Source organism: Anolis carolinensis, chromosome 3 (assembly GCF_035594765.1).
Source record: "Anolis carolinensis isolate JA03-04 chromosome 3, rAnoCar3.1.pri, whole genome shotgun sequence".
Lineage (NCBI taxonomy): Eukaryota > Metazoa > Chordata > Lepidosauria > Squamata > Dactyloidae > Anolis > Anolis carolinensis.
The window spans coordinates 212,957,853-212,983,629 of NC_085843.1; the positions used below are offsets into that span (position 1 = coordinate 212,957,853).

The window sequence follows — 25,777 nt, forward strand, 5'->3', positions numbered from 1 at the left end:
TTTAAGTAATCCTATTTTATTCCTTTTTATACAGTATAACAATTTGATGTTGGAGAGATTGCTTGCGTTTTGCCATATGGTTCTTCTACACTGTAGAACAAACACAGTTTGGTGCTACTTTAATTGCCATAGCTCCAAAAAGCGCTGATTCCTCACCAAACTCAGGAATCTACAGAAATGGGCCATAGTAATTAAAGTAGTCTCAAACTGTATTGATTTTACAGTATAGTTGTAGCCAAAGTCATCCTAACAAATTTTCTTTGATTTGAATGTTTGCTGTATATATGTTGTGCTCTGCCCTGAATCCCCTTCAGAGTGAGAAGGGTAGAATGTAAATGTTTTAAATAAATAAATATTTTTAAGTGGTTATGCCTGTTTCTGATACATTCTTATTTATTCAACAGATAGCAGCTATTTTCGGAGATAGCCAGGATAAGACATTTTCCTGTATTAGAATCAGGCTGAAATTAGTCTTTGCATTGAATTGTATGTATTTTGCCTACTGCGCCTTCCTGTGTTCTAACCATGAGTATCTTTGACAGTTAAATACGCCAGGTGTTATATGGGGATCATAGTCCCAGTAGCAGGAGAGATATCAATATCTTGCTTACCGGTAATATGGCTGTGTGGTTTTAATTTATACTTAATCCATATAATGATAGTTTTAATTGTATCTGTTTTGTACTCAATTTAAATGTATTTTATTAAGCAGTTCCTACAATATCTCTCCGTGTTTTAATTATATCCTTTGTTCCATCCCATCATGGCTTGTTTACGTTTCTGCAAATAGTGTGCACACATCTCCTTTACATGTGTTTACGATGTATATAACTATACTCTTGCCTTATGGTTTGTTCACTGTAATAAAGGCATACTGAACTGAAAGACAGCAGGTATGATGAGGAAACACTTCACACTCCTATGCCCTAAGCTCTTTTGATCTTAAAAATACCCCAATAGGCACAACAACAGCTTTCTGACCTAACATAGCTCAATGTCATTGTCCATATAAGCATTCCATTATGATGGAAACACTTTAATCTCTCTCTGCTTCTTCCTCTTCCCCTTTGCCTTCTCCACATTATTACATGCAGCCATGAGAGGACCCACAATGATGATAATATAATATGCTAAAATATCCTTATTTTATATCCATTCTTGTACCCTTTCCCTCTCCCCATACTTTATAAATAAAAAGTATATTAGGAAAAAAAGATATCAAATTGCCTCTCTCCAAAATGTGGGTCACGGGGAGAAAATAACTGTTTGATAGAAAACGGTCTCAAACTCTTTGTCAACATGCCAGATGACACTGGTGTGTTTCTACCATGAGCAACAACAAAAAAGTTTTCTTGCCACCATGATGAACTGTAAGTAAAAGCAAAATGTACAACATATGAAATGCTAAAGAAATCCACTTTGGCAGTGCATGCAGAAAACAAATTTAATTTCCATTGGATGCATTAATCTCATTCACAAACTATTCTAAAAATGAATGCTTCGGCTATGGCTTATTAATTAAAAAAAAAACCAGCAAAGAAACACATATCATTTGTTGCTAGGACCTGCATAGTGGAACATAAAATTTACAGGTAATTACTGTACACTAATTTGCTTCCAATGAGGTACATTACTAGAGTCATTATTTATATACTGTAAGGAAGGGGGAAACTCACTTTGGACGATAATTATTACTCCAAAATAATGTTTTAAACAGCAAAAAGTTTATATTTTTCCTGAATTCAGGTCACTCTTCTGGTGAAGGAATGAAACTAATCATGAGAAGCAATTTCTAAAGAGAGGTATATCTCTTCGGAACAAAAAAAAGGACAGTTTAAAAATAATGCTTCAAACGTGCCACAAAATCAAAAGCAAAAGCAATACATTTTAATAACTCTACCTACTGTATCAGAATAATTGAACCCTGAACTTGCAGCAAGAGTTAAATGTTATCACAACAAAATGGTTTCAGTTAATTTTTTAGTGGCCTCCCTCAAATAGTTCTTATACGAAACATGCCATGGTCTGTTGAAGCTGGTGCTGAGACAAAATAAGAATTATAACTGTGCTGATCTGTAATGGATTCATTGACCTTCAGAGCTCTCTCATCATAATAAAATACTTAAAATGACAAAAGAACCAATGATCCAATGGACTATTTAAAGCATATAAATGTAAGCTATGGCTATCCAGTCTCACCTTAATCTTCTTTTCCCCTAAGCTAAACAAACCAAGTGCCTTGTCCTCTTATGACATGCTTCTAAACTGTCTATTACAGGTTGAGCATCCCTCATCTGGAAATCCAAAATTCAAAGTGCTGCAAAATCTGAAATTATCCACCTAGCTGTCTGATACACTGACATCTTTGCAATCTCATCATTCAAAGCACACAAACTTTGTTTCATACAGAGTTATTAAAATATTATATAAAATTGCCTTCAGGCTATGCATATACAATGTATCTGAAATATAAATCAATTTTGTGTTTAGACTTGGGTCACATTTCCAAGATTATGTATTATGCATATGCAAGCCTTCTACAATTTCAAAAGAAACTCTGAAATATGGAACACATCTGGTCCCAAGCATTTTGGATAATGAGTATTCAACCTGTATTATATAGCAAATTATATATAACCCAGTCATGATAAAAGAAATTTAGTTTGAGCTGTCTTTTAACAAGATGATTTTCAAAGTGTGGAGATTAATACATCACTGTCACAGTGTGCCACCTTGCCTGTAATTTCTCCTTTCAACCATTACATGATGATGCACTGTCTTACAATTCAACATATCCACCGTCCTTGACATGATTCAGTCATCATTCGTTCAGCTGCCTCTATGGAATGAATAATTTTTTGAAAACAACAACATCAATTATGTACAAGTATACAGTGATATCCAGTATTACACATGCTATATCTACTCAGGAAATGAATTGTCCTGCCTTTTTCTCCCTACTGTAGCCCCAGAAAGCCTCAGAAAATTTGGGATATTACCTAAAGGACTACCATTGAAGAATGAGTCAGAAAATGAGGTAGAACCTGCTTGTGTGAAAAGCATTCTGTTAACAATAAGCAAATCTTCAAGGATTTCATTGATAATTCCCTACCAAACCAGCTCGTATTTCTTATAACCTAATGCAGAAGTTGTTTCTTGGAGAAAACTGGGGCTGCGGGAGAGCAATGAGAAAACCACTGCTGTTTCCACATTTTAAACTATGGATAAGTCACAGTATCTTTTCGTATAAAGACAGGTCTGATTTGTTCATTTTCCCATCTTCTGAATGTCAAACAAGTAACTCATGGTCACAGAAGTAACAGATTGGCTGCTTTTGTAAATAGTTCAATGTCACTTCTAACAATAACCTCCCAACCCAAACATCTTGTGGGACTCAGGGCCCTTCCACACAGTTATATAATCCAGAATATCAAGACAGAAAATCCCACAATATCTGCTTTAAATTGGGTTACCTGTGTCTACATTGCCGTATATTCCAGTTCAAAGCAGATAATATGGGATTTTATTCAGCTGTGTGGAAGGGGCCTTAGAAAACTTTTATTTAGCCTAAACCAAATACAGGGAACCCTCAAGATAAGAGCATTCCAACTAAAGAATGTTTTGAGTTAAGAGCTGTCACTTGGCCCAGGTTTTGCTTTGACATACAAGCAGCATTTGGAGTTAAGAGCTAGACCAGAGAGAGCGCTAGGGTCAGAGTACAGAGCTTTAGGACTTTGGGGGAGCAGCCTCCTTGTCTTGTGCCTCATGCTCTTGTCCAGGTTGGGAGATTGTTGTCCACTTTGAGGAACTTTGAGTTAGTTGATTTTGTGTGGCCTTTATTCCTGGTTTGTTTGGTTTCATGAAGGGGGGGGGGGAGAGCAAGAGAGGGGGGGAACTGGAATGAGTACAGTGTGAAAAAAATGACTTTTCTCCTTCTTTATTTGTGCTTTGTGCTTTCTTGACATAACTTTGTGCTTCTACCATTTTAAAATTGATCTTCCTTTTTAAAGCGTTCCATGTGAATGTATAGGTTTTGCCTTGCTGTTGCACTGACTAACACACATTTTGTTGCCTCAAATGTGCTTCCTCGTCACAACTTTGTGCTTCTACCATTTTAAAGTTGATCTCTTTTTTATTGTTCCATGTGAATGTGCGTTTGGACATTATTTGTTATTTATAAAGTACATTTTATTATTTAAAAACATGTAAAAATGGGGGGTGTTTTGGGGGACCGGAACAGATTAATAGCATTTCAATGCATTTCAATGGGGCAACTTTACTTTGAGATTAATTAAAGAGCTCGATCATGGAATGAATTAAAACTCTTAACTCAAGGTATTACTGTACTGGTAAGTGGTGTTGGCTCTACTGGACTTCTCGGCAGCTATCAATTCCATACTTCTGGGCCAGCTTGCTGAAATGGGACTTGAATGCAGTGTTTTACAGTGACTCCGTTCCTTCCAGGAGGGGAGAATCCAGAAAGTCAAGCTTGGGGATTCCTGTTCAAGTCCCAGGCTATTGGCCTGTGGGGTACCTGTTTTATCCCCCATTCTATTTAACATATACATGAAACCACTGGGAGAGATCATCCAGAGATTTGGGATGTGGTGCCATCAATATGCAATTGATTCCCAGCTCTTCAGCATAACAAATTGGCTCAGAACATACAAATGGCTGCTACTCTGGTTTTATATCCTTTAAATTTTAATGGGCTCTTTTCAATTTTTCAAATCTTAAAAACTTTTAAGTCTTGTTACAATATTTGAGTTAAAATGTAATTTTAGTGTGTTGTCTAACTTGGTGGTAATGTCTCAATAAAATGTCAACATCAAAAATGTCTCATTTTTGATGTTGATGTTTAATGTGTTTTTCTTTTTAAAATGTATGGTATGTTTTGTTTATTAGTTTATTGTATTATACAGCATCAAATATTTACTGTTATATGTTGTTGGCCATCTTGAGTCCCCACTGGGGAGATAGGGAGGGATATAAATGAAGATTCTCCTCCTCCTCTTCCTCCTCCTCCTCCTCCTCCTCCTCCACCTCCACCTCCTCCTCCTTCTCCTTTCCACCCAAAGCCAGGGAAACTATCCTGGTCATATATTAGTATCTGTCATTAGCAATGGACAGGATGAGGGCAAACAAATTGAAACTAATCCAGACAACACAGAGGTGCTTCTGGTTGGTAAGAAGCTGATCAAGGAATAGGATTCTAGCCTGTGCTGGATGGTGTCACACTCCCCCTGAAGACACAGGTCCTCAGCTTGGGTGTCCTCCTAGACCTACCACTGAACTCAAAGACCCAAATTTCTATGGTGGCCAGGAGTGCCTTTGCATATTTAAAACTCATGTGCCAACTGCACCTGTTCCTTGATATGTCAGATCTGTCCATGGTGGTACATGCCTTGGTTACATCCCGTTTGGACTACTGTAATGTGCTCTATGTGCAGCTGCCTTTGAAAAGTGCTCAGAAACTTCAGTTTGGTCCTAAGAGCAGCAGCCAAACTATTAACTGTGGCTGGCTACAGGGAATGCAGAACACCACAGCTCCAGTGGCTGCTAGTTTGTTTCTGGGCACAATTCAAAGTGCTGGTTATGACCTATAAAGTCCAATATGAATCAGACCCAGGCCCAGGCTGATTCATATCATATCTTCCTGTACCAATCTGCCTGGGCTCTCTAGGGAAGCCAGAATGACCCTTTCCTTACTGTTCTTCTGGCAGAAGGTTAAAACCTTTCCTTTCAGGCTTTTAAAGAAAAAAGATTTTAAGAATGTGTCAGGGTGGTATGTTGTAGAGTATCTTACTATTTTACATCTTTTTAATTGATTTCAGTGTTTCAAGGGATTTTAACTGACTGGTTTGTTTAATTCTATTTTAATATTTGTATATTGTGGGTTTTAAACAGCACTAGTTTTTATTTTGTGAGTGGCTTTGCATCTCTGTCAAGATACAAGTGTGAAATAACAACAACAACAACAACATAAACCAGAGTTGGAGAAATCATAGCCACAGTTCACATTTTTGAGTCCTCTACTGTGCTTCGCTCTACTGTGCTTCGCCTGCTGCATTCTGTATTTGGCCAAAATTCTCCCATATCCCCTGAATAGCTACATCTGTGTTATCTCCAGAAGATGCATTTAAAAATAGGGAATGAAGTAGAAGCTGATTTAAAAAGAGTTTCTTCTGAGCCGGAATTGCTGTGTGTGCGCATGTGTGTGTGTGTGGAGGCTGGGGGTTACTTGGTGTCTGGTGTCAGTGATCTTTTGGGTGTACAAAATCGGTAGTGTGGCAGAGATGTCTTAGGTCATGAACACTTTCATAGAAGGGCAATACCCCTGCCACTTACTCATTCCTGCCATAAATAGATGTGGACTGTACCGCATTGTATTAGATGTAACTGGGCTAGCATTCTCAAAAACCCATCTCATATAAAATTCATTAGCCTTTAAAGTACCACAAGGTTCTTTGCCTATTTGTTGCTATCGAATAACAAACTTAACTCTCACCTCACACACACTCGCTGCAATGTTTAATAGGAAATATACCAAAAGATGGAGAGTTCAGTGAAATGAAATTTCTACAGAATTGCTTCTCCAGTCCACTTCTGTATTGAGTGGGTTGTTCCTGCTTTATGAGTTGCTTCAACAATATGAAAATTGCTCCAATCAAACACATATAAAAATCTATGCAGTACAAACACTGAAGTCAGCAGCAAATAAACCCGTATCTCAAAGGAAAGATTTTTCATATTTATAACACAGCACTCTTGGGTAGTATGCTTTTTATGAGCCAACAAAAATGACATTCTATGTTTCTCTTTTACATATTTTGACCAATCACAAATGCTGTTTTCTTTTCTGTTTCTGTTTCCTATATGTGACTGGGAAATGCTAAAGTAAACCTATCAAATATAGTATTGCCTTAATAGCTGCACTTACCTTATGTAGTCATGTATAAATCTAGACATTTCAGTCAAAAGGAAACCCAAAAAAGCTGGGTTGATTAATTCACAGATCAATGTGAGTACTGTGCCTTAACTCTTATCATAAAAGAAATTATTTCCACCTCTGAGTAGAGTAGCAAATGTCAAGAGCATAGCCCATTAGTTTCTTCTCTGAACAATTTTGCATATATCTCCATACGACAACCACAGTTTCATGCAAAAAAACCCTGAAATTTCAGCCATGAAAACATCTTACAAGAATTTATGAATAGACTAATTTCATGAAATAGTTTCAGATGAGTGAATCCAGAGAGAAAACCACACAAAATTCTCATATGATGATATTTTTCCCAACTATACTTTCTCAAGTGTTGGGAAATCCATTATTTGGCCCAGAAATGAGAAAAGTGAATATTCGACACATTCCTATTGCTGCCCCTTCTTTTAAAAACTGATAACAACAGCAAGGGAGGCAAATACCATATAGACCGTGCTATTCAGAAAGCAACACAAATGGATCCAAATTTTATTCGGCTTCTCTTAAAAATGAAAACCCTGTAAATGTAGGGAAAATGGAAGAGATTCATCAATCTTTTCTTTCTTTCAAGACCTCCAGGGATTTCTAAAATACATTGAGCATGTTATTGAGCATATATATATATATATATATATATATACACAGTAGAGTCTCGCTTATCCAACATAAACGGGCCGCCAGAACGTTGGATAAGCGAATATGTTGGATAATAAGGACAGATTAAGGAAAAGCCTATTAAACATTAAATTAGGTTATGATTTTACAAATTAAGCACCAAAACATCATGTTATACAACAAATTTGACAGAGAAAGTAGTTCAATACACAGTAATGCTATTTAGTAATTACTGTATTTACGAATTTAGCACCAAAATATCACGATGTATTGAAAACATTGACTACAAAAATGCGTTGGATAATCCAGAATGTTGGATAAGCAAGTGTTGGATAAGTGAGACTCTACTGTATATGGAATCAACAATGGGATCCTGTACAACTACGTTATGAGAAGGGAAAATTAGCTGGATATAATTTGAAAGTTTGACTATTGATGATAATAAAAAATGACTATCATTAATTTTTTTCACATAATTAAATCATACTTCCAACTATCCTACCAATTTGTCACAATACTGATTATTATTTTATACAATTTCATAATCTTTCTTGAAACATATATTAAAAGTTAAATCCATTCAATCAACAGAATTTTAAAAAAAGATTTATACTGAACTCCTTTCTGATGCCTTTGATCAAAAATGTTATGTAATGTTATGCTATGTTGTTGTTCAGGCTTGTCCCTGTGTAAGCTGCCCCAAGTCCTTTTGGGGCGATGGTGGTGGGATACAAAAATAAAGTTATTATATTATTATTATAAAAAGATATTCTATCCTCAAATGAAAAGTATATAAAGAAAAATGAGAATGAGTATAAAGCAGAACTTTCTCCAACTGCATGGGGAAACAATAACAGAATAATTTCCAGTTGATTTGCCTTGTCCTTATGCCATAAAAAGGAGCCTGAAGTGTTCTTCCAACAAAATATACAGAAAGAAGTAGCAGTAGATTAAATTCCACATATTGTCAGTTTAAGAAAACTATATATGAATCAGTTCTATGAACTGCACCATTGCCAACCTTTCTTACCACATGAATATATTGATCAATAGAAATAATCAACTTGCTCCTTGTAAGGCCGCCCAACTTTGATCATAACTGCTAGCCTTGGCAGCAAATTTAAACACTCTTTTCTCACGAACTGCCCATCTTCAATATTTTTTCACTCCTGCAGAACTGGAACACTTTCACAAACAAGAAACTGGAACAGGTTCAGAGAGTATACCAAAATGGCCAGGGTATAAGAAAAATGTCCTTTGAAGAAAGTTTGAAGAAACTGCGTTTTTTTCCCAATCTGGAGTAGAAAGGTGGAAGAAGCACATGAAAGCACTACTATCAAAAGAGTTGCCACATATAAGAAAAAAGAAAAGGGATTCTATTCAGCCCCAAGGAATGTGATAAGATATAGGTATTAGTTTAACATTAAAGTGGTAACAGAAGTTCACGAATGTAGATAATGAGGGGAATGAGCTCTACTTCACTCCAGGTTTTTAAGGAAAAGTTCAATTGCCATGTGTTTGAAACTCTGGAGATTTGGATTTTGTGTACTAAACTGGAGAGCATGGCCTATGCATTGTCTCTTATTATATGACAAGAGTAGCCATGTACAAGGAGCTAGAAAACCTGTTCAGACCACACTCTGCCATTCCCAGATGGGGTTCATGCAGCTTCAGTGCTAGACAAGTTACATTCCCTTTCGATAACATGCAAACTGTTGGGAATTTTTCATAGGACTCTTCCTGGAATCATAGAATCTTAAGGCCCTTCTACATTGACCAAAATGCAAGATGAAGAAGAATTTAAAACACTGATTCCCCTTACATTTTGTGGCCAGACAGGGGGCTAAATCCCCACCTTTTTGGCTGGGTGGCCAGATATCCACCCATGCTTATTCACAATCGACACAGGGGCATGGCCATTATTCCTCTTCCCTCCTTGACCTTCTACCCTTTTTAGCCCTTAAGAATAAAGAAAAAGCCTCTGTACACAGGCAGGAGGCTTACCTTAGTTTCCTGGCACTTTTTTTTTTGTGTCAGGAGCAACTGGAGTTGCTTCTGGAGTGAGAGAATTGGCCGTCTGCAAGGACGTTGCCCAGGGGACGCCCGGATGTTTTGACGTTTTACCATGTGGGAGTCTTCTCTCATGTCCCCGCATGGAGCTGGAGCTGATAGAGGGAGCTCATCCGCGCTCTCCCCGGGTGGGATTCGAACCTGGCAGCCTTCAGGTCAGCAACCCAACCTTCAAGTTGCAAGGCTTTTATCCCCTAGGCCACCGGAGGCTCCTCCTGGCCCTTGAAAATGCTGCTGCAGCACTTTGGAGAAGAAATCCCCCCTTGCCTTTCCAAAGCTCCCTGGAGTCATTTTCAGGCACCTGGAAGCTAAAGCAGCTTCCTGCCTCCATGGAGAGGCTTTTGCTTTATGTTTAAAAGGCAGGGAGGAGAGGCTTGCACTGCTATCCCTCCTCACCAGGCTGTCTGACAGTGGAATATATTGTCTCAGGGGGTAGTTGACTCTTCATTTTTGGGAGTCATTGAAGAGAAATTAGATGGGCATTTTCCACCGTTGAACAGATCTTCCAGGAAAAAGTTCTTTCAAATGTTTAGGTAGATTCTGTTTTCTTGTAATTTTAATTCACTGGCTCATGTTCTAGTCTTTAGGGCAGAAGAAAATCACCTGGTTCCTTCTATGTGACATCCCTTAGGATAGTTAAAGAGAGTGATCACATCACCTTTTACTGTTCTCTTCCTTAAGCTAACTGCATCCATTTCCCTAAGATGTTTCTCATAAAATTTGGTTTTTAAACATTTCATAATCCTGGACACCTTTTTCTGGGCACATTCCAGCTTGTCAATATCCCTCTTGAATTATGATGCCTAGAACTTGACATAGTATTCCAAATAATGTCTGAGTGAAGCAGAATGAATATGCATGAATGATTCCTTCAGCTGGAATACCCCCTTTTAATGCAACCCAGAGCTACACTTACATCTAGTCAGGTCATATTTCCAAATGATTTAGCTGTTAATTAGAAAAGTTCAATCGAACAAGTCTATGAACATATATTATCATCAGTATCCTCTTGACATCATGGATGTTGCCTGCATATGCTGTCTATTGTGACAATAATATCAAGATGATTTACAAGAAACTGACATACAATAAAACAGGTGGTGGGTGAAATAAAACACAAATGGAAACAATAGAAAAGGCTATTTTTAAAAAAGTAATCAAACATTGTTAAGGTCCAGAGAGAAGGGACTTTACCTATTGTATGAAATATAAAGATGAAAGCATCAGTCAAACATGTCTGGCATACAGTCCCATTATATGAAGATGAATATGCACAAAAGGCACTTTCTCCAATGACAACTTTGCCAACATTCATAGCTAGGAGTATGTGCTAAATAAAAACCTCTGGCACTCTTTAATATATGGCAATTCTCACACTTGAAAAAAAGAGATAATAGCAGCTTGATAAGAACATAACAGGACATTTAAAAGTAATGGCTCATCATGCCTAATGTGAATTTTAAGTAATGTTAGGGCATTGTTTGTAGTATCACACAAATTGGACCATTTTGAATTGGAAATAAACAATATATGTAAATAAAACAAAACTAATGTATGCTATAATTGTTTGCTCTTAATAAATTCAATTATAGGAGAAAGGCAACATTTAGTTGTTTGCATTTTAATCCCCCTGCAAAGGGACTTAAAGCAGAGCAAACTGTATTTACAGCCATTAACAAATACAACATAATACAATTATAAAGCTTCAAGACACAAAAATAAACCTCCAATGTTTTCATTAGAGAGAACTCTGGAACATCAGAAAGCTGTTGGCAGCCATTTGTGCCACTTAACAGAAGTTAAACCAATGCAAACAAACAATAGTAGGAAATGCTTTAAAATAATTTTTCTTAATGCCACATAGTATTTTAAAGGGGCCCCTGGTGGCACAGTGCATTAAAGCACTGAGCTGCTGAACTTGCGGACCAAAAGGTGCCAGGTTCAAATCCCGGGAGCGGAATGAGTGCCCGCTGTTAGACCCAGCTCCTGCCAACCTAACAGTTCGAAAACATGCAAATGTGAGTAGATCAATAGGTACCGCTCCAGCGGGAAGGTAACGGTGCTCCATGCAGTCATGCCGGCTACATGACCTTGGAGGTGTCTATGGACAATGCCGGCTCTTCGGCTTAGAAATGGAGATGAGCACCAACCCCCAGAGTTGGTCACAACTGGACTTAATGTCAGAGGAAAACCTTTACCTTTTTAGTATTTTAAAAATGTTGTGAAGTGTTTTGAATTTAGACCTGGAAATGTAGAATAAAAGTAGGAATCAAGAATTTGACATAAAATCAACAAGTTGTGAAATGCTGTGCTGGGGAATGCCCACTATATTAAAATGGTGCATTTTAAAAAATCCAAACATTTAATGCATGACAATTTGCAGAGTGATAAAAGAAGTATATCAGTGCTAAAATAGATAATTCCGCTTCTCTGTTACATTGCTGTGAAACTGCTAGAAGAACAACCACATTCCATGCAGGAAAGCAACCTTGCCAGGATGGGAGATAGAGATGGGCTAGGGAAATGTGATATTTTCCCCCTCCAAACACACACTTTATGGTTGAGGATAGATTACCTAAGGGTGGTCAGGTCTCATAATATTTGAGAGCCTTTCCTTTCAACAGAAGAATAGAAAAGGCTCAGATATTCCCAGCTATCTTGAGAGAAAAAACCAAGATCTGAAAATGACTAAAAGCCTTTGTTTCACAATGTAGCCAGTGAGAGTTGGGTAAGATCTATGACCTCAAAAGATGGGCTAAATTGCCCGTTGTATGCTGGTTCCTCTTCACTTTTGCCACGGAGCCCCTGGTTCTCATCCCATGGTGTATATCTACTTCTGGTGAGGCTCTGTGGCAAATGTGAAGAGGTACTGGTGTATGCTGTCACAGCAGCAAATAAGAACCTCCCTGTGTTGCATTGACAACAATGGGGAAAAGCCAGGAGGTGGATGCGTGGGACGGGGTAAGGGGGAAGCTGTGTGAAGCAGGGCATGGGGTGACAGCTTCCCCACACCCCATGCCAGGCCCTGACGGATTCACCACAATCTGTAGAGGATCTTTTACTTATTGTGATAAGGTCCCTATATAGCATCCTGGCAGGTCTCATTGTCATGTGTAAGCGGTGCTATGAAACACACTACCAAAAATAGACTGGTTGTTCTTCTAGGACTCTAATAGTCTTTTTTCTTTATGCTGCCATATTGGCCAGGTTGGACATGGGTAGAGGGATTAACCTATATCAATAGATTATAACAGTTCCATTTCCTATCACAATTTGGCACATGGTATTGCAGGGGGAAGGGGAAAGTGAGGACCTGTTGTTGGAGTGTTAAGCCCATCTCAAATATATCTACTGTCAAGAGTCAGACGCCAATTAGCGAACAAAAATAGAGTTTATTCAGCAGATAAGCCGAAAAATAATGTTAACACAGAAAAAACCTTGAAACACTTCACTATCAGTGCTTCAAGAGCAGTTCAAACAAAAATATAATTCAGCAACACAAGCAGGTAAAAACAAACCTAAACAAACTTAGTGCAAACTGCACTTTCTGAGTCCAAGCCCTGCCAGCCGGCTCTGTAGTTTTCAAAGGGACAGTTCCCAAAAGAAAACACCAATTGGTCAGGAAACAAACAAACAAACTAAGAATGCAGTAGACTGCTTCCACAATGTGGATAAAGCCGAAGGCTCCAAAAGGATGGTGAAAAGACGTCGTCCGGGATTCCAAGGTCAGGTCAGGAGATAACAGCGGTGTCCAAAGAGCAAGCCAGGAGTCAAAAGCCGATAGTAGTCATCAATCACAGGGCGAAGGCAGTAGCAAGGTCAAATTCCGATCCAAGGTCTGAAGAGGGTGCAGTCATCCAAAACAGGTCCATGATAAGACACAGCGAGAGCCAAGCTAGGTGATAACAGCAGATTCAAATCATAGTCCAAGTCCAGTCTTCATGGAAACACAGAGATCCCAATGGCGCCTCAGCAACACCTTGCCACACGCAAAGTGCAGTGGCCAAACATTCCCATTTTATTCCCCTTCCTCCTGGGTGACCAAACACTCACACCCAAACACCAGGTGTCCCAAATCTACTCAGAGTCTGAGCTCCACACAGCTAGAGCTCGTGGATCTGGAGTACCTAGCAATTCGTCGGAGTCCCAATCATCCTGCCCACACTTAGCCCCATGAACACTTAAAGAACCATCCTCCCTTCTCCAAGCATCCCAATTGGGATCAGCTCCTGCAGAAACCCCAGGTTCAGAAGTATCCATAGACCCCAAATCCCCAGACATCTCCGGTGGCTGTGCCCATTCAGTGCCCGCTTCCCCAGCCACCACCTGTTCCTCAGCATCCATCTCCCCATCTGAATCTTCCTCAGAAGATCCCCATATAGCTCTCTAAGTCGCTTCCTGCGCAACACCTCCAGTGAACCCTCATCACGAGGGTTTTTTCTTCCTCTTCGAATTCCATCCCCATCAACCATAATCCCCGAAGGCGCAGTCACAACACTATCCCTCCCCGCAAAGGCCCCTCCCACCGGAATTAATGTAGGATCCGAGACCTCCGCAACTACTGAGGACCGGTTAGATGACGTGTCCAGTTTTAGTAAAGATCGATGAAACACCGGATGAACCTTCAGAGTGGAAAGTAATGCAATCTAAATGCCACAGGAGAGATCTTGGTAACAATGGGGAAAGGTCCTAAGAATCGAGCTCCAAATTTTCCTGCATGCGTCCTGATGTGCTTAGCAGACAACCACACCATATCCCCTTCCTTCAGTTCCACTCCAGGCTGACGATGTTTGTCAGCTTGTGATTTTTGCGTTGCTTTAGCTTCCAGCAGAAGCTTCCTTGCAACGTCTGGCAAGGCCCTGAGTTCACTGGAACGATATACTGGATCAGGCGACACTGTATTCTGCGCAGGCGCTACTACCCCACGTGGATGGCAACCATACATAATTTCAAAAGGCGAGTATTGGCTAGCGCTATGTGTCGCCGCGTTATACGCAAACTCTGCCACCGGTACCCATTGAACCCAATCCCCAGCTTGCTGTAAACAAAAACAGCGCAAATACTGTTCTAGCAGACCATTTACCCGTTCAGACTGACCATCAGTCTGCGGATGGAACGCAGTGGAGACGTTCAGCTTAGTTCCAAGTTGCGCAATGAACTGCTTCCAAAATTGCGACACAAACTGCGGTGCTCTGTCCGAAATAATAACTTCTGGAGCACCGTGCAAACGGAAAATATGGCGCACAAATAACTTGGCTAGAGTAGTAGCCGCCGGTACTTTAGAGCATGGAATAAAATGAGCCATCTTGGAAAACAAATCAACCACCACCCAAATACAAGTATATCCACCCACCCTAGGCAAATCAGTAATGAAGTCCATAGAAATAATCTGCCAGGGCTTTTCAGGGACGGGTAGAGGCGATAATAAACCACAAGGTCGACCCACTGGATGTTTACACTGCTGACAAATAGCACAGCTATCACAGTACTTTAAAATGTCCTGCCTCATTTTGGGCCACCAGTAATGACGAGTGATGGCTTGTACAGTCTTAAATCTCCCAAAATGTCCCGCAGTTGGCTCATCATGATATGCTTGGATGATTTCCAAGCGTAATTTACCAGGCGGTACAAAAATCTGCCCATTACGTGATAGCACCCCGTCCTCATCTTGTAAATTAGGCAGTATAGTCCTCATATCTTGAGAGAGCAATATCAGCTGTTCTTGTGTCCACCTATCCTCTTTTTGAGAGGACAACACCCGGTCATGAAGATCCTGCCTGTCCTGTACCATATTTAACAATGAAACAGGTAAAATGGTTTGCTCAGAGGATATTTCAGCAGTCTTAAACTCAGGCTTCCTAGACAAAGCATCAGCCCTCAAGTTCTGCTTCCCCTCTACAAATTGCACTCTGAAGTCAAACCTGGAAAAGAACAATGCCCACCTAATTTGCCTTTGGTTCAATTTCCTTGCAGTCTGCAAATGCTCCAGGTTTTTATGATCAGACAGGACCACTATCTGATGTTTAGCCCCCTCCAACCAATGCCTCCAAACTTCGAAGGCCACCTTGATAGCTAGCAACTCTTTCTCCCAAATCGTGTAGTTTTGTTCAAACGCAGTGAGTTGTCTAGAATAGAAACCACAAGGCCTTAATCTACCGGACGGGTCCTTCTGCGAGAGCACTGCTCCCAGCGCATAATTAGAAGCATCTGCCTCAACAACAAATGGTCTGTTCACATTTGGATGTACCAGAATGTTCCCATTCTGAAAGCTACGTTTCAGTTGTACAAATGCCTCTTTGGCCTCTGTAGTCCATTCAAATGAATGCTTCTTTTGCAGGAGTTGGGTTAAAGGCACCCTCAATTGTGCAAAATGGGGAATGAACTCCCTATAATAATTGGCAAAACCCAAAAACCTTTGCACATCTTTTTTGGAGGTTAATTCTTGCCAGGTATTGACAGCGTCCACTTTTCGCGGGTCCATTTTTAGCTCCCTCCCAGATATAACATGTCCCAAAAACTCCACCTCAGACACATGAAAGGCACACTTTGAGGCCTTAGCAAACAACCCATTTGCCCTGAGCCTAGACAGAACCTGACGCACATATTCCCCATGTTCACGAACGTTTTTCGAATAAATTAATATATCATCTAAATAAATCACCATTAATTTGTCCAAAAGGTCCCGGAACACATCATTAATGAACCGTTGGAATACCGCTGGCGCATTGCACAACCCAAATGGCATTACTAAATTTTCGTAAGCGCCATAACAGGTGTTAAACGCTGTCTTCCATTCATCCCCAGCCCTTATACGCATCAGATTGTAAGCCCCGCGCAGATCTAATTTAGTGAAGATGGAAGCTCCCTGAACCCGAGACAATAACTCAGGAATTAGAGGTAGAGGGTACCTGTCCCGAACAGTGTACTTATTTAGCACACGGTAGTCGCACACAAGTCTCAAGTCGCCTGTCTTTTTTGCCACAAAAAAGACTGGAGCGGACGTAGGCGAGTTAGAAGGTCTAATGAAACCCTTCTGCAAGTTCTCATCCAAATACTCCCTTAAAGCCTGTCTTTCAGGTACCATGAGCGCATACAACCTGCCTGCAGGCAACTTAGCTCCTTCCACCAAGTTGATTGCACAATCATAAGGCCTATGTGGTGGTAATTTATTCGCTTCTTTTTGACAGAACACATCCCAGAAGTCCCGATAACAAGATGGAACACCTTACATATCCCCACCCAGTTTGTTTAGAGTTAAACACACTGGCGGGTCCAAGCTAATAGTTTTGCGAGCCCAATCCACCCGAGGATTGACCTGTGTCAACCAGTCCATACCTAAGATGACATCATATCTAGGTAGTGCAGTGACATCAAAAGTTAACGTCCCCTTTTGCCCTTGCACTTGCCAGGTTACACCCGCTGTTTCTTGATCCACCATCCCGGAATGCAACAACCTTCCATCAGCACCCTCCACCCAAGCTGTGACTTTTTTCTTCAATATTGAGATCTTATTCCTTTCTGCAAAACTTTGGTCTATGTACGAAACGGTAGCCCCTGAATCCAAAAATGCCTGAGTACTAACTGGTCTCTGACCCATTACACTTAATTGTATGGCCACAAACACATGCTTATTTCCTCTAGGCAATTGCATCATAGGCCCTAATGCGCTGGACTCATGGCGCATTAGGGCTTCCCTTTTCCTGGCAGCTGAGACGGTTTTAAAGAGCAATTATGAGCAAAATGCCCCTCATTTCCACAGTATAAACACAGCCTTAATCGTCTGCGTCGATCTTTTTCCTCTTGGGACAGTTTGCGTTGCACTCCAAGCTGCATGGGTTTCTCCCCAGAGTTCACAGGGGCACTAGCATGATACTCCACAACTGGAGTCCTGTGAGTTTTCTTTCTAAACTCCAACCGAGCCTCAATTCTACAAACTTTGGTTACCAACTCATCCCAATTTTGAGCTGGTTCCACACGAGACAGTTCATCCTGCAAACCATCATTCAACCCAGCAGTTATATGCCAACATAAAAGCATGTTCTCCCCAGTCCAACTGATGCTTAAGCAAATTAAACTTATTCAAATAGTCAATTAAAGATCCTTTACCCTGCTTTAACCGATATAAAGCCCAACCCGCATTTTCCTTTTGTAAAGGATCTCCAAAAGTTTCAGTAAGAGCTGCCTTAAAGTCCACCAAATTATTCTTAATTGGGCTATTGCCCCTAATTACATTAACTGCCCAACGCCCCGCTGGCCCAGTTAGTAAACTCAAAATAAATGCAACTTTGTTAGTGTCTGTAGGAAACGAGAGGTCAGATATTTGCAAAAAGTATAGGTCCACTTGAGCCAAAAAGGTTGGGAGTTTCTCCCTGGGTCCATCAAAACGTTCAGGAACAATAACTTGTCCTTTGATCTGCTGTGCCTTCTTTAAGGCTTCCAATTCCAGTTCCAAAGCTGCCACTCTGGCGTCCAGCCCAGCCATGTTAACTTGGCCCTTTGTTGTTGTTGTTTGGGCTTGTGGCAATCTGTCAAGAGTCAGACGCCAATTAGCGAACAAAAATAGAGTTTATTCAGCAGATAAGCCAAAAAGTAATGTTAACACAGAAAAAACCTTGAAACACTTCACTATCAGTGCTTCAAGAGCAGTTCAAACAAAAATATAATTCAGCAACACAAGCAGGTAAAAACAAAGCTAAACAAACTTAGTGCAAACTGCACTTTCTGAGTCCAAGCCCTGCCAGCCGGCTCTGTAGTTTTCAAAGGGACAGTTCCCAAAAGAAAACACCAATTGGTCAGGAAACAAACAAACAAACTAAGAATGCAGTAGACTGCTTCCACAATGTGGATAAAGCCGAAGGCTCCAAAAGGATGGTGAAAAGACGTCGTCCGGGATTCCAAGGTCAGGTCAGGAGATAACAGCGGTGTCCAAAGAGCAAGCCAGGAGTCAAAAGCCGATAGTAGTCATCAATCACAGGGCGAAGGCAGTAGCAAGGTCAAATTCCGGTCCAAGGTCTGAAGAGGGTGCAGTCATCCAAAACAGGTCCATGATAAGACACAGCGAGAGCCAAGCTAGGTGATAACAGCAGATTCAAATCATAGTCCAAGTCCAGTCTTCATGGAAACACAGAGATCCCAATGGCGCCTCAGCAACACCTTGCCACATGCAAAGTGCAGTGGCCAAACATTCCCATTTTATTCCCCTTCCTCCTGGGTGACCAAACACTCACACCCAAACACCAGGTGTCCCAAATCTACTCAGAGTCTGAGCTCCACACAGCTAGAGCTCGTGGATCTGGAGTACCTAGCAATTCGTCGGAGTCCCAATCATCCTGCCCACACTTAGCCCCATGAACACTTAAAGAACCATCCTCCCTTCTCCAAGCATCCCAATTGGGATCAGCTCCTGCAGAAACCCCAGGTTCAGAAGTATCCATAGACCCCAAATCCCCAGACATCTCCGGTGGCTGTGCCCATTCAGTGCCCGCTTCCCCAGCCACCACCTGTTCCTCAGCATCCATCTCCCCATCTGAATCTTCCTCAGAAGATCCCCCATATAGCTCTCTAAGTCGCTTCCTGCGCAACTCCTCCAGTGAACCCTCATCACGAGGGTTTTTTCTTCCTCTTCGAATTCCATCCCCATCAACCATAATCCCCGAAGGCGCAGTCACAACATCTACAGTATGGAATTAGTGCAGTTTGACACCACTTTAATGACCATGGCCAAATGCTGTGGAAACCTGGGCTTGTACTTTGGTGAGGCACCAGCACTCTTTGGCAGAGAAGGCCAAAAACCTTGTAAAACAACATATCCCATGACAATTAATATGGTATCAAACTGCATTGATTCTATAGTGTAAATGCACCCCCAGTGTCTTTAGCCTAAGAACAGGGGGGCTCCTCAGAGTTAGACCAAATCCTGAAATGAGTAGCAATGCAGAATGATGAAGTTCAGGACACACACCAGACCTATAGGTGGGAACTGCTTAGTTTTGGCTAAATATAAACCCAAAGGTCAACATCCATTTTTTTCTTCTTCTCAACTGCAAATGGAAAGGATGAAACTAGTTAATACAGAATAAAACTAAATTATTTGTAAATTAAAGAAATACCCCCACCCAATGGAACTCTTTTTGCTAAAATTATCATTGCAATGAATCCAGACCAATAAAGTTTGTTGCTGAGACAATTCTTTAAAATTTGTAAATTAATATTTCTATTAATAATTCATTTGCATACTATTTTCCTCATTCTGTCATGTAATGGAAGCTTCACAGGTATATTCTTCTGGGTTCTTTTTGCTCTATTATTGTATATTCTCAAGGTGGTGTGCATGTGCATCTCTTTCACTCTCTCACATCACTCCAGCTGCAATGTGTAATACAGATCTCACTCTGCTAGGTTTGTTTATTTAATTAAAATAATGATTTTCCTTAAGCGGTTCAGCTGGTGGCAAAATGTTTTACAAGCACAGTGAAAGTTCAACATGATCTGAAGCCCCCTTCTTTCTCTCTCTCCTCCCAAATAAAAAAAATCTTAAGTGCATTAGTAATGCACTAGTGAGAGGGGAAGAAAGACATGTTATGCTTATAGAGAAAGAGCATTCAGAATTGTGATAATGTAAATAGTAGCAGCAACAACAGCAAAACTAAAACTGACCTCATTGACTGCAATATAGTACTGCTGCTGCTGAAACTGGGGAGAGTTATCGTTTCTATCCCGAACAACAATCCGAACTTCATGGTAAATAATAGTTCCTACTTTCCGATTAATGCACTGGACTTGGACGACGATGGATTGAATAGACATTGGTGGCTGTAAAAAAGGAGAAAAATACAAGATTACTTATATTTAATAAGTACCTGGTTATACACTTTTGGTCATCTAACATTAGAATGTCTGCTTAGAAAATAAGCTCAATGGTCATTCAATGCAATTTAGTTCTGAGTAGATGCATACATGCTGAACTTGCAGACCGAAAGGTCCGAGGTTCAAACCCCAGGAGCGGCATGAGCGGCCGCTGTTAGCTCCAGCTTCTGCCAACCTAGCAGTTCAAAAACATGTGAGTAGATCAATAGGTACCGCTCCGGCGGGAAGGTAACGGCACTCCATGCAGTCATGCCGGCCACATGACCTTGGAGTTGTCTATGGAAAACACTGGCTCTTCGGCTTAGAAATGGAAATGAGCACCAACCCCCAGAGTCAGACATGACTGGACTTAACGTCAGGGGAAACCTTTACCTTTACCTTAGATGCATACAAGATTGGAAATAAAGGCAGAAATCCTATTAATATACTTGGGCCTCAATACTAGACAACTATAGGGCAGTTACTTTTGAGTAGATATGTTTGCACTAAAAGTTATCTGATTAAACCTCTGGACTTAAAATATCAAGTGTAACTTCCAAAGCTAGTCAACTATTATGTAAGGTTGCAATACTTGAGAAACTGTAGGACAGCTCAGAAAAAAGTGTTTGCCCTCTTCTGGGATCATGTTCTTCTTTCAGTTGACTGCTGTACAAATCAATAACTAAGGGTGTATCTAAACTGTGGAATTAATGCAGGAGGAGGGTGGTAAGGATGGTTGTTGGGATTCCTTCCCACCTCTACTGCAGCCTGGGGACTAGTACTAAGGATTTTGTCCTACCTCCAGAGCAGCCTGGGTAAGCACCATTCCAGGAGGAATCCAGAATTCAACACTCTGGATCGGTCCTGGGATGACTGGGTAGAACTGCTACACTACTTCAGGCAGAGTGTTGAATTCTGGACTCATCCTGGAATGGTGCTTACCCAGCTTGCTCTGGAGGTAGGACAAAATCCTTAGTGCTAGTCCCTAGGCCGCAGTAGAGGTGGGAAGGAATCCTAACATCTATCCTTATCACTTTCCTCCTTTTCTCATCACAGCAGTGGTCACCAGGCACAAAATCACTATGGCTATCCCTTGTCACCTATGATCTCATCAGATGGGAGAAAGAAAGCATCCTAGGACACTTTCTCCCCATCTAATGGATGGAGCCCTTTGCCAGATATCACACCATGTTGTGTGACATCAGGTGGAGGCCCAGTCCACAACCAGGGTGAAAGTGTCACTGGAATCTTTTCCCCCAACACAGGGGGCCCCCAATGAAGGTTATACTTTCCCCATGGGATGGGGAAAGCATCATGGAGAGAGAGCTGCATGTGAGGCAACAGAATTTCCCGCTGCTCCTCCTTTCCTTGCTGGAAGCCAGGCAAAATGGGACCCTTCACCTGGCCTTTATGATAAAGTCCCTGGAGTGACCCTGGCGGGGGTGCCAGACTGATTTGAGGTGGGTATGGGACGAAAGGTGAAATCACCCCCTCATGTATCCTTCACTTCTCCTATCGTTCTTGCACTCCAGAAAACATCATTGCATTTTCTTGGTTGTATATGTATCAACATTTATTTTATAATACATTGTTTGCTTTTTCACAGTATCACTTACAGTGGCACAGGCAATCCAAAGCTCTGCATTTGACCTGCCCCACCTTTACCTTTCCTCAGAACTGGTCATTCTTCACTTCAGAACATTTACGAAAGATAATAACACTGTTCCAATCAGATGAGTGGGCAACCTTTCTTATTATTTCTTTCCATTATGATGACATCAATTTATTTCTATTACCTGCTCCCTATCCCTTCAACCATTTATTAGCCTGTAGGAGGAACCATCCTCTTAAGCTGAATGCTTTAGAAGGGCATGAAATTACATGTTGACCAAAGAGTTCTTTCTTGTATGATTACCTAATTCTACTTTAGTTAATCCTGCCCAAATGCTTTTTTAAATTTACAGTGGATGTTTGCTCTCTTTTCTTTGTCTCACAATAAGTAGCTCAATCTGCTGAACTCAAACAGAAAGGCAATGATTCTCTCTTGAAATAAAAATGAGCAGCGAGTAGCTTATAAATCTGTCTTTTAAAAGCCTTCAATAAAGTTCTTTTCAAAAATAAGTTAATAAAAGAGAGGACTGTGTATCTGGCTGTTCAGTTCAAAAAGTTAGATGCTTCAGGGCTTCACCAGATCAGATGCACCCAAGAATACAGCGTATGCCCTGGAGCCCCAAAAACTGAAGAAAAGGTAAAGCAATGAAGGAAGTGACTGGCAACAGAAAGAAGCTTCAGGCTTGGCCAGAGGGAAGAAACCCTTTTGGCCTTCACAATAGGCATTCTTCCGACTGTACATTCAAATCATAGGCACTTTTATGGAGAAGGAAACTGTGCTGACTAGTCTGTCAGATGATGACTTCACCTGAATACACCTCTTCACTGGCTAGAACATAACAACCTGGTGGAAGTATCTTTTGAATTTCAATAGTTTGTTTTCCAGCAGAAGAGAGAGTTCAGAAATACTCCCAATTGAATCACTCACCAAAGTGTTATACAACTGAAGGCAATCTTTCGTGAATTGTGCAGGGGAGATAAGGAATTAAAATGCACTCCTTGTTTGTCTGAATGAAAGGGACATTTACCGTTGTATGTATTGAGATTTGTTGCTATAAAGAACAAATGTGGGGGTAGTGATCCAAAATTCAAAATACAAAAATAACAAAAACAGAACAGATTTCTGAAATTTTGCACACCCCTACCAGATTAACAAACTTTGATTTTACATGAATGTTTTAATCTGGGACTGCTCTGGTACAATATGTTTCTTTTTACCCCACTTTTTCTCTCTATAAAGGAATCTCAAAGCAGCTTACATTAAAAGCATTTCAATGCAATTTAAAATCTACAAATATACAAACATTAAAACAGAATTAAATATCAATGATATTTAAAAAACACAGTTAAAATCCATGAAAAACTATTAAAACATATTCAAAGTTAAAACCACAGCACCTCCTGACTTGATCTTTACAATATTCTTCTTTAAATCCTTCCTGAATAAAAATGTTTTAGTCTGCCGATGGAAGGACATCAGGGAAGAAGCCATTCTGGCTTCCCTAGGAAGAAGGGAGTTCCAGAAATGTAGAGCAGCTACTGAGACGGCCCGCTCTCTCATTCCCACCAGATAATATGATTGGAAGTGAAGATCTGTACCACAGGCAATGCTGTTATCTTACCATAGCACCTCCAGCATAGGCAAAAGCTTTATCTTACTCTATACACAACATGAATTTCTGATTTGCATATATATGCTTTGCACAAAGGATTGCTAATTGGCAGTCTATGAGGAATGCATTGCTTTCTTCCAGCCTTTTGTTTGAAGGCACAATGTCCTCCAAGGCCCTGTCTTGAATATTGCAACTCTGGCTACCATATTTGTTATGTTTTTCTGTAAACATTACTGTATGTTTACTTCTACAAGTGACACAGAAATAATGTCCTTTTCACATTATAACTCGATTTTCCTGGATTTCTGTTAGTTACTCAAAAGAAGAGGAACAACATATGGTAAATTATGTATGGTCAACTTCTACATTTTGTTCGGTTTCTTTGTTCTCCAAATGCTAGTATATGTGTGTGTGTGTGGATCATACAAGGAAAATGATTTCATCCATCAATAGGTGATTCAGAGACATGATTCATGTTTACCTGAATATTATGTGATCATGGGGGATGGAGAATGAAAAAAAATGTGTCTCCTTAAAAATTAACTGGGGAATAGGCTGATGCTGTTTTTTGTACTTTTGCATGGGATGGGAGGAGAGAGAAGTCAGAAAACATTAAGGAAAGAATTTTAGGGTAACTATAACTTGGAGTTCCTCTCATTCAGATGAACTGCTGAACTGTTAATCCAATCTTGTGGGAATTATTTTTTCATATTTGCATGTAATCTCATGTTCAAATACTGCTCATAAACTCTTGTCTACCTTCAAATTAGTGATGGTCAATCTCTTTGGCTTATCTCAGTTCCTATTGAGCAAAGTGCAAGAGAGATTAATCAGTTCAGACCCTTTCCCCCCTGACAAAATTTGAGCTGGCCTTATAATTAAGTAATGAATTACTAGCTGGCCCAATTTACATTCGAGACTAGGTACTTAAGAACATTACAATCAAAATTAGTTTGCATAGCCTTGAGGATATGGTTGCAGTATTTGCTTATATTTCTTAGAATTAAATGCAACTAGAATTGTGGCCTGTCACAAACAATAAACCGAAAAATTGAAATCATTAAAAGCAGAAATTACAAATAATTTTCCATGAATAAAATATATTTTGATCATCGCTATCTAGGTGTTCAACAGTTGTATCACTTATATTGTATGTATGTGCCTTCAAATAGACTTTTGTTGACCCCATGAATTTTGCAGGGTTTTCTTAGGTAAGGAATACTCATAAGTCATTTTGCTAATTCCTTCTTCTGAAATATATCATTTAATGTTAATCATTGGTGTAAGACTGTTTTACATTATGTAGGATGTGTTGAACATAGTCCATAAGCCATTTCATTTTATGCAGCCTAATAAGAGTCTATATGTCTGCATTTTTGTTTTCCATACATTCCTGGAGAACTGCCACAGGGCAGTTTTCATCTTTGGGCTTCTAGAATATTTTGGCCAACAGTAAAAGGAAACAATTGTATAGGTTGCTAACCATTTATCTTAAACCCTGATTAACATAATCTAAACTTTAGATCAGAAGTGGGAATGAAGCAGTTAGATGTAGGGTTGTAATACTGGTGAGTCATTGACTATACTGGCTAGAGATACTGAAACACAATATCTGGAAGACTGCCTGGTTCACATTTCGGTCTTAAATAGTTGTGAATAGCCTTTATTTTTACCCATAATCATAGGTGGTTTTTGAAAAAAATCAAGTACCAGTGTTACCTGGAATAGACACATTGAATCAATTGCTAAATAATAAATCTGCCCTTTAGATAAATCTCATGGATTCAAGGAGTCTTCTCTAATTTGGAGTAGGCCACAGCATTTATTATTCAAAAGTTATATCACTATTATCAAAAGTTCTGTGAAGTATAAAATGTATTTGTATAATTTTGAGCTCCTAGTTAATTTCCAGTGTTTGAAACCCATTCTTTGGTTGCAGTATGAACAACTGCAGCAATTTGTTTAGGTAAGGTAAAGGTTTTCCCCTGACGTTAAGTCCAGTCATGTCTGACTCTGGGGGTTGGTGCTCATCTCCATTTCT

General features: G+C 40.1%; 1 protein-coding gene across 11 annotated transcripts in view; it reads right to left on the bottom strand.

Moving 5' to 3' along the window:
• The window catches only part of pcdh15 (protocadherin related 15), a 1,032,943-nt gene that overhangs the window by 362,878 nt on the left and 644,288 nt on the right, over window positions 1-25,777 (bottom strand). For all 11 annotated transcript variants that reach the window (XR_010005016.1, XM_062977492.1, XM_062977488.1 and 8 more), the window contains one exon: window positions 20,324-20,479. Coding sequence is in view for 10 of the 11 variants with exons in the window: in XM_062977492.1 (XP_062833562.1) it covers window positions 20,324-20,479 (156 nt within the window). In the remaining variant the exon portion in view is untranslated. The remainder of the gene's footprint in view (window positions 1-20,323; window positions 20,480-25,777) is intronic.